This window comes from Bidens hawaiensis, unplaced genomic scaffold (assembly GCF_021521415.1).
Source record: "Bidens hawaiensis isolate Kalapana, Puna unplaced genomic scaffold, B.hawaiensis_p1.1 tig00030789_1, whole genome shotgun sequence".
Classification (NCBI taxonomy): Eukaryota; Viridiplantae; Streptophyta; class Magnoliopsida; order Asterales; family Asteraceae; genus Bidens; species Bidens hawaiensis.
This window is the reverse complement of record NW_027495147.1, coordinates 186,864-202,069: the sequence shown is the minus strand read 5'-3', so window position 1 is coordinate 202,069 and position 15,206 is coordinate 186,864. Positions and strand designations below refer to the sequence as shown.

At 38.5% G+C, this 15,206-nt stretch overlaps 1 protein-coding gene across 1 annotated transcript; it reads left to right on the top strand.

Annotated features, from left to right (window-relative positions):
- Positions 1-12,572: 12,572 nt before the first annotated feature.
- On the top strand, positions 12,573-14,503 carry LOC143581019 (transcription factor MYB36-like). Its single transcript, XM_077063901.1, has 3 exons — positions 12,573-13,045; positions 13,160-13,289; positions 13,564-14,503. Exons 1-3 carry the CDS (start codon positions 12,910-12,912, stop codon positions 14,345-14,347), a joined length of 1,050 nt encoding a protein of 349 aa, XP_076920016.1. The 5' UTR covers positions 12,573-12,909; the 3' UTR covers positions 14,348-14,503.
- Positions 14,504-15,206: the final 703 nt, after the last annotated feature.

Here is a 15,206-nt window from a genome sequence, read left to right as displayed (position 1 = left end):
AAAAACCAAAGAAACCATTTTGGCTAACCCAAAGAGAAAGAAAAAGGTTAGCAAAGGGTTCGGAAGCTGAAAAGACAAAGGGCCCTTCAAATGTTTTCAACAAGAAACACACAGAGGACTTTGTTGTTAAGTCCACACCAAAACGAAGGCAATCCAGAAAACCATTCCAAAACCGAGGAAATTACAACTCATGTTCCTCGTGGGATTGCTTTTCAGATTCTGATTCACCAAAGGATTATATTTTTTAAGATCATAAAATTAAACTTGGTGATTTTCGATTTAATTTTCCCGAGACAAGCATGTCTCGGGACCCTTCTACTAACTAGCTGTTCATGTGTGTAGGGTTAGCCTGGAAGGCCTGTCAACAGTATTTGGTACTTGGACAATGGTTATACCCGACACATGACTGGAGATGAGTCAATGCTGTTTGATGTCAAACCATTTGACGGCGGACATGTTTCCTTTGCTGGTGACGTAGGAGGAGAAATTACGAAACAAGGAAAGGTCTCAAATGGAATCTTAACCTTCGAAGATGTTAACCTTGAGGAACAGCTCAACCACAATCTACTCAGTGTCTCCCAAATCTGTGATAAGCATTTCTCAACTCTCTTTTATAGAAAATGAGTGTCTAATTCTCAAACCATGTTTTAAAGTCCCTGATGAGTGGGTTTTGATGCATACTCCGAGGCACAATGATGCATACATTCTGGACATGCGAAGTAATTATTCAATGCGTACTGCTTCTTGTTTGTTGTCCAAGGCCTCGGAGAACGGCTCATTCTTATGGCATTAACGATTGGGTCATGTTAACTTTAAGAACTTGAATAAGTTAATTAAAGGTGACCATGTGAGGGGTTTGCCGGTAAAATCCTTTCATTGTGCTGAAAAATGTTTATCTTATTCTAAATGCAAACAGCAACAAACTTCCTCACAGACCCTAGACCGTTAATTCCATAAACTCCACTTTTCAACTGTTACATATGGATCTTTTCGGTCCAATTCAACCATTGGCAATAAGTCGAAAAGCCTATTGTCTGGTTATTACTGACGATTACTTGCATTTCAGTTGGACTTTTCTTCTAGGACATAAGGATGAGACAGTTCAGTTTCTACTCAGGTTCATTGTTTTGGTGGAGAATCAAATGCATCAGAAGCGACAATGGAATAGAATTCTGCAACAAAGTGGTAAATGATTTATGTCACAACAAGGGGATCCTTCGTAAATTCAGTGCCCCTTACACTCCTGAACAAAATGGGGTGGCTGAAAGGCGAAACCGTACATTGGTAGAAGCTACGAGAACAATGCTGTCATTCTCAAAACTTCCTTTGATCTTCTGGGGTGAAGCCATTAGTGCTGCCTGCTTTACCCAGAACCGTGTGCTGCTGAACAAGAGATTGAACAAGACTCCTTATGAAGTCTTTTATGGAACAAAGCCAAGGGTTAACTTCTTCAGAACGTTTGGATGTCCTTGCATAGTGCTCCAAACGAATGCCGTTTCAACTTCCAAGTTTGCTGAGAAAGCTGATGAGTGCTACTTTGTAGTCTATTCGGCCGACAAAGTGCTTATCGAGCCTACAACAAGAAAACCAGGGTAATCTTGGAATCATTCAACATGGATTGGCAAGAATTAAACCCTACGGATGCACACAACGGTTCTAACTGGATGTTCGATTATGAAAGTTTGTTCAAGCAGTTTCGTGGGAAGTACGTAAGACCAGTTATGCCACCGGTTTCCCCAGTTGTTTCTGCTCCTGTTCAACCTGAAGATGATTAGTCCATATTGATGTGTGCTGTATTGAGAGATCTGGAAGAGGTTCATGTAGCTGCACCTGCACCTGTACTGAATGCACCTGCCGTGGTTAATCAACAAGCCGCGGTTAATGAAGTGCAGGCTTCTGCAGATACTACTGAGATGCCCACTGTCAAAGACACCTCCGATTCAGATACGGATTCGTATGTGTCAGCTGACAACATGGAAAACGACCAGACTGATCATGCAGTAAATCATCCAGCAGAACCAAGTGTAGGTGAGTCTGTTTCTACACCTCCCTCTGAAGAAGAAAATCATGGATCTGCTGAGGAGACTGATCAAGCAAATGTGTAGAATGAATTGACTCAGAATGAAGCTTCTGGCAACAAGGACTCAACTTCAATTCCAGCCATCGTTGTACCATTTTATGAGAACCTATGGGAGGGTCCCATTGCTCAAGAACATTTGGTTGATCAACAAGAAGGTGCCGGTGATCCTCAACCAAATGCTCCTGTCAACGTGTCTACTATAGAGAGCTTATCCATCGAGCTTGAAGCAACACTAGTCGAGCATGTCGAGCAAATTCCTCAATTGCCGATCCACCGACGACATCCTACTGAGAATATCATTGGAGATCCATCCGCTGGCATTCAAACACGTAGTACTTCTGGTAACATTAACAGATGTCTTTTTGCTTGTTTTATATCACAGGTTGAACCCAAAGACTACCGAGTCGCATTGAAAGATAATTCTTGGGTTGAAGCCATGCAAGAAGAACTGTTGCAGTTCAAGAAACTGAATGTTTGGAGGCTGGTCAAGAAACCAGAAAACAAGAGACCGATTGGAACGAAGTGGGTGTTCTGAAATAAAAAAGGACAACAAAGGGGTTATCATCAGAAACAAAGCCCGGCTTGTGGTACAAGGCTTTTGTCAACGTGAAGGACTTGATTATGATGAGGTTTATGCACCTGTGGACAGATTAGAGGCAATTCATATCTTTTTGGCCTACACCTCATACATGAACTTCAAAATATATTAAATGGACATAAAGACAGCTTTCTTGTACGGAAAAGTGAAAGAAGAAATTTACGTCAGCCAACCTCCAGGTTTTGAAGATCCAGATCATCCTGATCATGTTTATCGTCTTGACAAGGCACTTTATGGTCTTCACCAAGCAGCACATGCTTGGTATGCCACACTGGCCGACCATTTGGTGAAGAATGGGTACAAAAGAGGAATTTTTGATCAAACACTCTCTGTCAAGAAGGTTAAGGGAGATCTGATTCTAGTTCAAGTGTATGTTGATGACAATATTTTCGGGTCCAGGAATGAGAATCTATGCAAGGAGTTTTCAGAGGTTTTGCAGAAGCGATTTGAGATGAGTTCTTTGGGGGAAATGACGGTCTTCCTGGGCTTACAAGTTGAACAAAAGACGGACGGGACTTTGATTCATCATGAGAAGTACGTTCACGACATTGTTTAGAAATTTGGATTCAAGGACTCAACTGCATTCATGAAACCAATCGCTACAAGACCAGTCCTCGCTTCTGATCCATCAGGAAAGCTAGTTGATCAGCACCTGTATAGGTCCATGATTGGCTCACTGATGTATCTCACTATAAGCAGACCGGACATCATGTTCCCTGTTTGTCAGTGTGCCAGATATCAGTCAGATCCAAGAGAATTTCACATGACAGCTGTCAAAGTATTTTCAGATACTTGAAGCGTAGACCTTGATTGGGACTTTGGTATCCAAAAGTGTCTCCCTTGGAACTTCATGCATTTACTGACAGTGATTATGGGGGATGCAATTTAGACCGAAAGTCAACATTGGGAGGATGCCAATTTCTGGGAGACAGGTTGATCTCATGGCAGTGCAAGAAGCAAGTCACTGTGTCCACCTCAACAGCAGAAGCCGAGTACATCACCGCATCCAGTTGCTGTTCCCAAGTCATTTGGATCCAGCATCAGCTACTGGATTACGGTTTGAAATTCAATGATACAATGATCAAATGTGACAATGAGGCTGCCGTTGCGATTGTTAAAAACCCGGTCCAGCACTCAAAGACAAAGCACATTGACATTCGAATACATTTTATTCGTGATTGTTTTGATTGTAAGCTTGTCAACATAAAAAGGGACCATACTGATTTTAACTTTGCTGATCTCTTTACAAAAGCGTTTAGTTGTGCCCGATTTTTATTTCTTGTTGAATCTTTGGGCATGGTTTCTTTTGAGAAAAATCTTTTAGTTTAAAATTGTAAATATTTTTCAAATATGTCACAATTTTAGAGGGAGAAAATTGAGTTAAGTTTAACTCACCAAAAAGATTTTCAGCTTGCTTTCTAGAAAAACTAAAATCGAGTCACTTGACTTAACAAAAAGATTTTATTTTTATATATAATATTAACTTCATCTTTACTACTATTGAAGAAATATTTAAGAAAATTCAAAAAGAATTATCCCATGTAGAGGGAGCTCCTGCATAGAAGGAGTCGGATAATATAAATTTTTGTCTAAGAACTTGATCCGACCTTATGGAAAGTGATGGTACATTGGTATGTAATAATCCTAGCGCATGAAAAGAGTAGATCAAAAGGCTACAAGGTCACTCATAGATGTGTAGATAGGCTTGACAAACAAGTAAGTGTTGGGTAATATAAACCTAAAATCTTGCTGGCACTAGTGGCTATACACCTATGATGCGGTTGCATGATTCCATTAAAGTCATATCCATGAAGGTTCAAATGTAATTACACATGTCATACCCAAGCCTCCCTTTACCTGGTCACAGTTGTCTTATGAAAATATATGTCATTTTTTAATTTTTATTGAGTCAAGAAAAGCGTCATGAAAAGAAAAGAAAAAGAGTCAGAAAAGCGTCAAGAAAAACAAGAAAAATAAAAACAAAAGAAAAGAAAAGGAGTTAGAAAAAGAGTCAGTTCTAGGAATTTTAACTTCTATTTTATTTCTTTATTTATTTTGACTCAAGCCTTGGACTTTCTACGTTTGTAGTCATACAAGATCTGATTGTTAAGGCTCTGGGTCTTCTGCTTTGTTTTATTTTCTTTCTTTTGTTCAAGCCTTAGACTTTCTCTACGTGATAATATGGTATTATCCGACCTGATTGTTATGGCCTGAACTTCTGTCTTATTTTAATCTTTCTAGATCGAGTCAAGTGTACAAAGAGTCAAGTGTCATGTGTGTTAATAAGTGTACTGTGATCAAATAAGAAAGGTTTAAGTCAAGTTGAGGTGATATGTTAACAAAAAGTAGGCCCGAGATATGATGGAATCAATAACATGTCTGATTAAGTGCGGACCACACAAGTTCCGTGCCTAATTGAACCTTAAATGTATCACGTTGACATCAAAACACTTGTCAAGTTAAACAAGTGGACAATATCTACCTTCAATGATTAACTTGTGTCACAATAATATCAAAATGGAAACGCGATATAGGGCTTTACAAATCAATATAATTCCATGTTGTGATCGTTGTTATAAATTGCTTAATCAAATCAATGAAAAAAAAATTTATTTAAATAAATTTTAATATTAACTTTATTTCTACATATGCTTTATTTTTTGTTTTTATTTTATTTTATTGTGTTTTTTTATTTTCTAAAATATTATTTACTTTGGTGTTTTAATATTTTATGTTTTATTTTTAATTTTATTTTTTAAATTTTTTTTTATTTAAGGTGTAATTTATTTTTGTTTTATTTTATTTTGTCAAAGAGATCGTTTTTGCGAATGTTAACAGTTAAGGACCGACAAAAGAAAATTTGAAAAACAACCAAGTGTTCGGATTCGGTGGTTAAATATTTTTCGGGTTTGAGTTCATAAACATTTTTAAAGACCGAGGACTGAGAGTGTATTTTCGGTGAACACTCGTGATGTTTTGATCTTATCGAGAGATAGGCTGACCCTATATATATAAGCCACTCAAAATATCATTCACTATTCACTATCATACTTTACCAAACACTCTCTCACTCTCTCTCTTCCTTATCCTTCAAACCCGAAACACTTCTTCTCTAAACTTCACAATCCGGCCTTGTTCATCAATCATTTGATTAACAAAATGGAACCCACTCCTTCGGTATAACATCATCAACATCTGTTCATCTTGTTTCTGGTTCCTTCAGATCTAGACGGTGGTTCATATGAACCGTCGGCTAGATCTAAGGGTAGATCTTCCTTATTGTTGCTGCCATAATGATTTACAACTGTCGCTGTGGCTTTAGAACATGGAAATCATCTTTAGTCTTTAGTTTTAGGTTTAAATTTGTACAGTTGTAGATCTAGGGTTTATTCGAACTTTAAGGGTTCAATTGAAAGTGAATATGAAAGTGGTTTTGCTTCAGAATCTCCAGATCATCAATTAGGGTCTAGGCGACCACTTAGAAAGCAAAAAGAATCAAAAAGGGCTAAGTAAAAGTTTTCCGCTTAAGAGGAGTTTTTCGCTTCGCATGCTTCATGCGAAGCGAATAAGAATTCTGTTTCGCTTCGCACAACATGTGATGCGAAATACTTTTCTTGTTCGCTTAGCATCACCATGCGATGCGAAATATCTTTTTGGCTTGCTTCGCATAGCTCACGCGATGCGAATAGGAATCTCTTTCGCTTCGCAGAAAATGCAAAGCGATTGGAATTCTTTGTTCGCTTCGCTCGCACTCCTATGCGAAGCGAAAGAAGAGCCCATGCAAAATTCTCAAGTGAAATTCCAACACTTAGCAAAATTTTCAGAATGCTGAACTGATGTGCTACTGGACTGTTCTGTGACATATGAATTGTTTGACTCTTGGACTATTATGGACATACTAACTTAATATGTTATGGACTTATTGACTTAAATAGACTTAAATTAACTCTTTAACTTATTAAAACAGATGTACATAATAAATAATTAAATATGAATATATATTTTTTAACTCCTTGAACATACCTAAAGTTTTGTATATAGTCTGTCTTGTGTTAGTTTAAGTTGTATATGATAATTCTCATAATCTTGATGAATGATTTCAGGCACATAACTTATATGTGCTCTCGAGGAGCCAAAAGATAGAAAAGAGAAGGTGTTTACATCAATGATCAAGGGGCTAAGGCAGTCACCTCTCGAATATGCCATTTCTGCTAACCCGGCCATTTACTCTAAGTGGGTTATAGAATTCTGGGCATTTGCAACACCTGCAGATGACGCTCTTTCGATCAACACCAACGTGGCGGGAAAGACATTGAAGATTAAAGAGGAAGACATCAGGCGTGCATTGAAGATCAAGGATGAGCCAGATTATGTTTATGAGAAAGGTGAAAGGGCCAAGCTAAGTGGGTTTGTAACATATATGGGATATGATACGGAGTGGAAGAGTTTGGAAAAGAAGCATCTACCGCCATATTGGAGATTTATATTTCATGTGGTGATTCATTGTCTGTCAGATTTGAGGGGTGGATTTGATAGCATGCGTGCAGATTGGGTGCGGATCATGTATGCACTAACACATCGGGAAAAGTTCAATTATTCCCGGATATTGTTCTTATGCATGCTAGAAAATGCAACGAATGAGTTAACATGGCTTATGTATCCAAGATTCGTGCGGCTATTACTAGACGATATGATTCCCAAGGTACCCAAGCCAGCTCAAAAGAAAGCAAAGGATAAGAAGTCTTTACCTGAGCCATACCATGTCAATGCAATCAAGCAGTCCGTTTTTGGTCTTATGCTGAGCATAAAGGGCAAGGGTCACCAGTATCAAGAGAAAGACCGGGACCCAAGTTTGGTCTGTTTGAAGAAACTGAACCAGTTGACAATGAATTTGAGGAATAAAGCGGGGAAATTAGAGGTTCTGAGGCAGAAGTTGAAGAAGATGATTGAGGCACCTGAAGACCGAACCAAGGCCAAACACGATTTGAAACGGAAGGCAGCTGACAAGCCTTCTGTTGGTGGTTCTTTTGATAAAGCTAAGGCAGGTGAAAAAGAGGAGGAAGAAGAGCAACAGCCCTTGAAGCATCTGAAGAAGCTTGCAGACTCTTAGAAGTCTCCCAAGCTCATTGTCAAGCTTTCCAATAAAGGTAAGCCTTCATCTACACCTGACCCACAAGTAGTTTCACATAAAACTCTAGCTAAAACCCTAAGAGACCTAGACGTAGCCAAGATTAAGATTCTGTTTACAAGAAGCCCAAAACCAGAATCAAATCCAAAGCCAAACCAACAAAAATCATGTTACATGACTCACCAGACTACTCACCTGAACCCTCACCCACACAACAAGACCAACCGATCTCCACATTCTTAGAAAACCTACCTCCCTCTCCACCTCAATCACAACCACAAACAACCACTCCACCCACACAACCAACACCAACCGAACCCTTAACCACCTCGCCATTCACCTTACCAATCCAATCTACAAGCTTATGATCCCAAACCTTTATTTACTCTCCACCAACACAACCAGCATCATCATCCTTAGAACCTAAAGCCTACACACCTCTATTCTCAACACCACCCACCTCCACAACCTCACCACTACCTACCCAATCCATCACACTGCCATTCTAAACAACATCACCACCCATCCTCTCCGACACACCACCAACTACTATCCTCTCACTAAAACCAATAGCCAAAGGAAAGTCCTTGACACCTCTAGTGTACGCTGATCCCATCCTTGATAGGATCGTCGCCCTGGGGGAATCAAATACAAAAAGGGCTGAACATGAATTAGTACTGCTCGAGATATAAAGAATCAAAAGAAGAAGGAGGTTGAGGATGCCAAGGAAAAAGCAAAGTTGATGACAAGAGTTGAGATCTTAGAAAAGCAAAGAGAACTGCATCATGTTTTGATAGACAAACAACGATCTTGGATCAATCAACTTCAAGGTCGAATTGAGAATCAACAACAGCTTCTGAAAATGAAGCTTTGGGGAATGCAAATCTGAGGGCAGACCACTCTAAACTGGGAGATAGAGTGGAAACACTTGAAAAGAACCTACCTGCCACCATTCTTGAGTCTTGATTGTTCAAGAAAATTGATGATACATTGACAAAGTGGGATATTGAAAAGGAGGCCACCAACTCCAGGGTATCTATGCTTGAGGGACAATTAGCATCGTCCTCCTCACTCGGTACTCTCATTGCTGAAAATGCCAAATTCAGAACCGAGATTGAGGCTATCCGAGCCAAGATTGTTGTGCATGATCGTTTTAATGAGTTGCAGTTGAAGACAAATGAGGAGCTGGTGGGTATGTATGAAGACAAATACCAAGCGGCCTCAGATCTGATGGGTATGCATGATGATAATTTCCATGCTCTGGAAGACAGACTTGACTCTGTATTTGGAAGTTGGAAAAGAACCGGGCAAACTTCCAGGATAGGTGGATCACAACCTATCGCATGCCCAATGTGGCCCTGCGAGCTGAACAGGTTGTTGGTTCTAAGGGAGAAACAACTGTGGGTCGTATTGTACGATAAATTGTTCAAGCAGGAAGTGGAGTGGGAACCAGCTTGGGACTTGAACATATTGAGCAACCTCAACCCAAAGCTGGTGGTGACAATGACGGTGAAGGTGGAAATGATGATGATGATGATGAAAGTGATGATGAGGATGACAAGGAAGAAAATGATGATGTGGATGATAACGTCCACGACAGTTTTGATGAAGATGGTGATGATAATGACGGAGGTGACGATGGAGATAGTAGGGCCGGTGCAGCAGGAGGTGGAGGTGGAGTTAACACTCAATCGCCTCCACAAGATCAAGAGCATCATGATGATCCCACTGCATCTACTGGCAAAGTGAGGGACGACGACTCCAAGATAGAAAACATTTATAATGAGTTGTTTCCTGCAGGTGATATTGCAGGTGTGATAGATGAATTCAATGAAGCCGGGAAAACTCTTGAACCGGTTCAATCTCATCCGGCGGTGGAAGCTGTAGATGACGACATCAACTATTCACCAAATACAGATACGTCGCCTGCTCAAGTTCAAGCAACTTTAGAAGCACCTGCTACTGATCCCGTCGTTGATCCAGCCGCTGACTTGTCACAAGCAACACAAAAAAAGAAATAGAAGAATCACATAGTGACAAGCCGTGCCAGTACCTGCTCCCTCAACTAACCCTATCACGATGATTCGTTGATCGTATATGCAAAATACAACTGGGAGAACAGTTGCTGGGTTATTAGAAGATACAGCGGAGATCTCATCTACCTCACCTATAAGGAGCTGAGTTCGCTACCAGAACTTCACATCAATTATCTTCGAAAAGCTCTGGGTCTGGGAGAGTATGATGAAAATTTGGACGGTTGAGTCACCCGTCATTTGCACAATTAGTCAAAAGTGGGTTGTAAGGATTTTGAGGTGAATAAGGGGCGGAAGTTCAAGAACCCGAGAGAGATCGACCCAGCCACCCGACATCCGCGCAAAATGTGGAGGTATAGGGCACTAAAAGACAGTCACATTATTTATCATGGTGAATCCCATATTCCAAACACTCTACGAGACTTTATTGGCTGGTAATTCGACAACAAAATGGGTGAAGCCGTCATACACTGCAGGAATATGCATGAAATTCATGGATTTGACGAGCACGAGCTGATGGGTCTGCAAACGGAAGACATTCTGAAGCTCTACAACTCACCCTTGCGCACCGTCGAGGACATTGGCTGTCAGAACACAGACCGGATAGTTGAGCATTCAACAAGTTCATCAAGAGACTTGTTGAACTTCCACTTTCTGAGGACGAATGCTTTGAGTATGATACCGACGGTTTCCAATACTAAAGACTAGAGAGAGATTGTTAGGTCCCGTTTTGTTTATGATAAGTCTTTTGTATTGGAACATTAGTTTAGGCTTTTATATGTATTTTTGTGGTTATGTATGTTTGAGCATAAGGCCATGTAATTAAGCCCATTGGGCCAATTGACATGAAATGAACTTCTCATGCATGCTTCTCTATAAATAGAGAAGCATGCCATGAGAACACAAGCTTTTTGTCCAATCTTATTCTTTGTACTTTTCATTCTCTTGCTCTCTCTCTCACTCACTCATCTGAAAATAACATCTAAAGATCCGAGACCAAAGGTGATTCGGTGTGATATTCCGCTAGCATCGGGTTTGGTTGATCCAAGAATAGTTGTTAGATCCGACCTCATTGGGACCTACAACGGCATTGGCGGTCGATATAACATATCAGTGAACGGTTGCATGGTGGGTGGCATTATGGGTTGATAAACTTGTTAGTTGGCAAAGAAAGGGTTAGTAGGGTCATTGTTATTTGCAAGTAAACTAGCCCCCCACAATTGAGCCGGCTCCCACAGGTTCGGGTTTGGGGTCGGGTTTGAATTGGGGTTTGGGTTCAGGTTTGAGCTCAAGTTCATGGTTCTAGACAGTTGAGAAATTGATTGTATTTTGAAGAGATTTGAGAGTGTTTTTTGAAGATAAAATGAAGTTTTGAATAAAAATGAGGTTGATATTTAAATAGGTTAATTTTTTGTACTTAAACGGTATTACCGTTGGTTTGAGAGAGGGCCCACCAACCACCCCGTTTACCACCCATCCTAGCCACACCGCCCTCCCTTTGCCGCCCGTCCTTTACCGCACCTCGACGGTGTTTCCCCTACGCCGCCCCTACGCCGCCCCCCCTTTACTGCCCACAACGAGAAGTCTTAGAGACAGCCCTGATTATCACATAAAGGGAACCCGTATGACGACTATGACCGTATCTATCACAGAAAGTTGTATGGGTACGTTATAGTTCAACAATAGAACCATATAAAACACACTAATATTAGACACAATACAAAGAGCATGTGGAAATATTTCTTAGGTTCCTTGTATCATTTACTTTTTATTTCTTGACATACAGTTACTGAAAAGGCTATATTCTACTTCGTTTCTTCGAAGACAATTAAGAAAAAAAAAACACATGTAACCATGGTAACAAATTATTTGATCTCACAATCACATGACGTAGGAAAATAATCAAAGTATCAAACACAAGTCGGCTATATAAAAACCGGTCGAATAACGACGTCTTAGTCATATTTTGTCTTTTAAATATTTTCCATATGTACGGCTGGATAGGGCGAGCTAGTGGTGGCCTTTTGGCATTGGATCACCCCATACAAAGTATCTAGGCATTCTATGTTTGTTGACCGTTAAAAAGAATATATATATATATATATATATATATATATATTTGTGTGTGTGTGGACGCGCGCGCATGTATTCGATTCAAATTGTTCAATATACAGCACATATATATGTGTTTTTTCTTCTTTCTCTCTTAATACAAGTTTAAGTCTTTTTATTTTCATCTTATTGGAATCTGATTAAACAGCGTTCATGTTAATTTAAGCAAAGATGTTTTAAAAGAGCTTATTTATTTATTTATTTTATTTTGGCCTATTGATATCAAAGAGTTAAAAAATATTTAATCTTTTTAAAGACGTGGGTTCAAATATGTGGATGATAAAAAAATGCAGTTAAGAAAGTAATTCGTTTGCATTCAAGTTGTAAAAGAACGGATAGAGATGTAACATAATTACCAAAAGGTTTGGTTTTAACTAGTGATATCAAAATGTTAAATAAGACCTTTTATTTTCAAACGGCGAGCAATCCAATCTCATGGCTGACAATTATAAATAAAAAAGCAGTTGAATAAAAGATATCACTCAGTTAGTTGACATGTTGGTATTAAGATTATAAAAAAATTTTAAGCTTTATATATTTGTGCATATGCATACAGGCCTAAAACCAAATTATAAAAACTAATTTTATATGAAAGTTCAAGAATGGATAGAAGAATGCTACAATTCTAGACCAATAGGTTTTTTTAGAGTATGACATTATCATAATATTAATTGCTAAAAGTAAGAAATGAATGAACTGATCCAAATGTGTGCCCCAAACCCTAGAAGTGTGCGACTGTCTTTTCTTTTTCTTTGTTTCCTTTTGATTTGTTTATTAGGTATCACATCAAAACCCAAATTTCATACCTACTATAAATCATGGTTCTTCCCTCGTACAATTTTAATCAATTAACCATAGGCACACACATCTGATTGTCAAGAGAGAGAGAGAGAAAGAGAGAGAGTAGAAATATAGATACAGGAATATATACCAAGAAACGCACAGCATATCAAGAAAGATGGGGAGAGCACCATGTTGTGACAAAACAAATGTGAAAAATGGACCATGGTGTTCTGAAGAAGATGCCAAGCTCAAAGATTACATCGAAAAGCACGGTACTGGGGGTAACTGGATCGCACTTCCACAAAAGATCGGTATGTGTTCTCGATCATGTGTTCATATTATGATTAGTTTCTTTTCAATTTTTTGTTTTTCTGTTTTTGTTGACATTTTTAATGGTTTTAACTTAGCTAAAAAATCATTTTTAGGACTCAAGAGGTGCGGAAAAAGTTGTAGACTAAGATGGTTGAATTACCTTCGACCCAACATCAAGCATGGGGGATTCTCTGAAGAAGAAGACAACATCATTTGCAGCCTCTATATTAGTATAGGCAGCAGGTTTAATTTACTCTTTCTCTCACTCATGTGCTTATAGGAGTTATAACCATGTTCATTTTTCAAATTTAACCGAAGTTACTTGTCCTTTGCATTTGTCTATTAAGCGTTTGTTGTAAGAATATATACATCCCATCAGATTCAAATTCATTGTTAAAAATATATCTTCATTTATGGCTCCAAAGCACTAGCAATTTGGTTTCTTATTTATTTTTCTATATTAAAATAATATATGAATCTGAATTTGTGACTAATAATTTGACGGAAAATCATATAGGTGGTCTATAATAGCAGCTCAATTGCCTGGAAGAACTGATAACGACATCAAGAACTACTGGAACACAAGGCTAAAGAAGAAATTGCTGGGTAGGCGCAAACAATCTTCGGCGAATAAGCTCTCGGGTTCAAGCCAGGACCCCAAAGAAAGCAACGGAATAGAAACCCTAAGCAACTCAGCCATTGAAAGGCTACAACTTCACATGCAACTCCAAAGCCTTGAAAACCCTAACTTTTCTCACTATGATAATCCTCCCTTGTGGCCTTGCAAGTTGAATCCCATACAAGAAAAAATGATGCAAACCCTCCAACTTGCAAATGAATCATCTAATCCTATGATGCTGCAAAATTTCTCACCTGCTACTCCTCAAAAAGTTGAATACTATGCACAATCTAGTAACCTCCTTCAACAAGACTATTCCCCAATGAATAATATGAACAATATTATGATAAGCGGAATGGGAATCACCATTCCCGAGTCATCATCTCTTGTCTCAGAATCAGATGCCGTAAAACAACCGGCGGCAAGCATGGAACTACAACAATATTGGGCACTTCAAGCCAAAATTGATGAGCTATTGAGCAATAAAGGAGCTACATCACTGAGTACTGAATTTGATTGTTTCAAGGATATGAATGGTGGTAAGGACAACATGACTTGGTGTTCCAACAAATTTGAAGCAAATTCAATCTCTCCAAACTCTTGGGATTCAACTGGGGTTCTTGATCATAAGCAGACAGACATGAAGTACCAGGAACCAGTCACCGGACATAATTTACAATGAGAGAAGAGGCACTACGATTGCGATTCATGATGTTTTGTTCAAATTTATTTGTCATGATATTAGGTATAAGGATAGAGTAAGTGAAGAAGAAACCAATAAGTAATTAACCATGTGTAAATTCGTGTAACAACGCTGCGTCGATTTCTTGCTATGTTTACGGAATATATACACTTTTAATAAGACTATATTTTCACGTATGTGTCTTTGTTTCCTTTAAAAGTTAAATTATTTCAACATAAATGGTATAAAATATTGATAGACTCATGACATACTGTCATGTCACATGATACTTAGATAAATCGTTGATAATGGTTACATAGCAATAGAAATCTTGGGGCTCAACACTCCTTTCCATTGATAGAAACCAATTAGCTCTAGTTTGAAAAGAAAAGTGAGTTACTGGTAGTTGAAACTTCATTGTCGGAAATATTTTTTTTGTTAAGAGAATATGATAAGATGATGATATTTTGATTCGAAGTTAAACCTAAAGCTTAATGAGTGATTATTTGTATAATGCAAGTTTTATAGCATCATCCTACGACTTAAGTTGCATATTTATGTATTGAGTGTGATATTATAATTGTATCTTGTTGAACATAATTTGATATAGAAAATATTTCTCATGAATTTAAATAAAAGAATACTAAAAGAAAGAGAAAATACATATTTTTAAATTAGGGTTGAGTTATTCTACAAAGGCCAACAAAAGAAGGCATAGTTGATTGACATATGTTAAGTAGGGACCAAAGATAAAAGGGTATAAAAGTAATAGTACAAATTTTCTTTCTCCATATGCAAGTCCCATGTCAATTCCCCTATCATTTTAAAACGTCCATAACTTTTTCATGCAACATTATTT

Bases quoted from the DNA above. Each gene is read 5' to 3' on its own strand.
- LOC143581019 (XM_077063901.1), top strand. From the start codon at position 12,910: ATGGGGAGAGCACCATGTTGTGACAAAACAAATGTGAAAAATGGACCA. The intron at 13,046-13,159 runs GTATGTGTTCTC...AATCATTTTTAG, and splicing joins CGCACTTCCACAAAAGATCG to GACTCAAGAGGTGCGGAAAA. The intron at 13,290-13,563 runs GTTTAATTTACT...AAAATCATATAG, and splicing joins TATATTAGTATAGGCAGCAG to GTGGTCTATAATAGCAGCTC.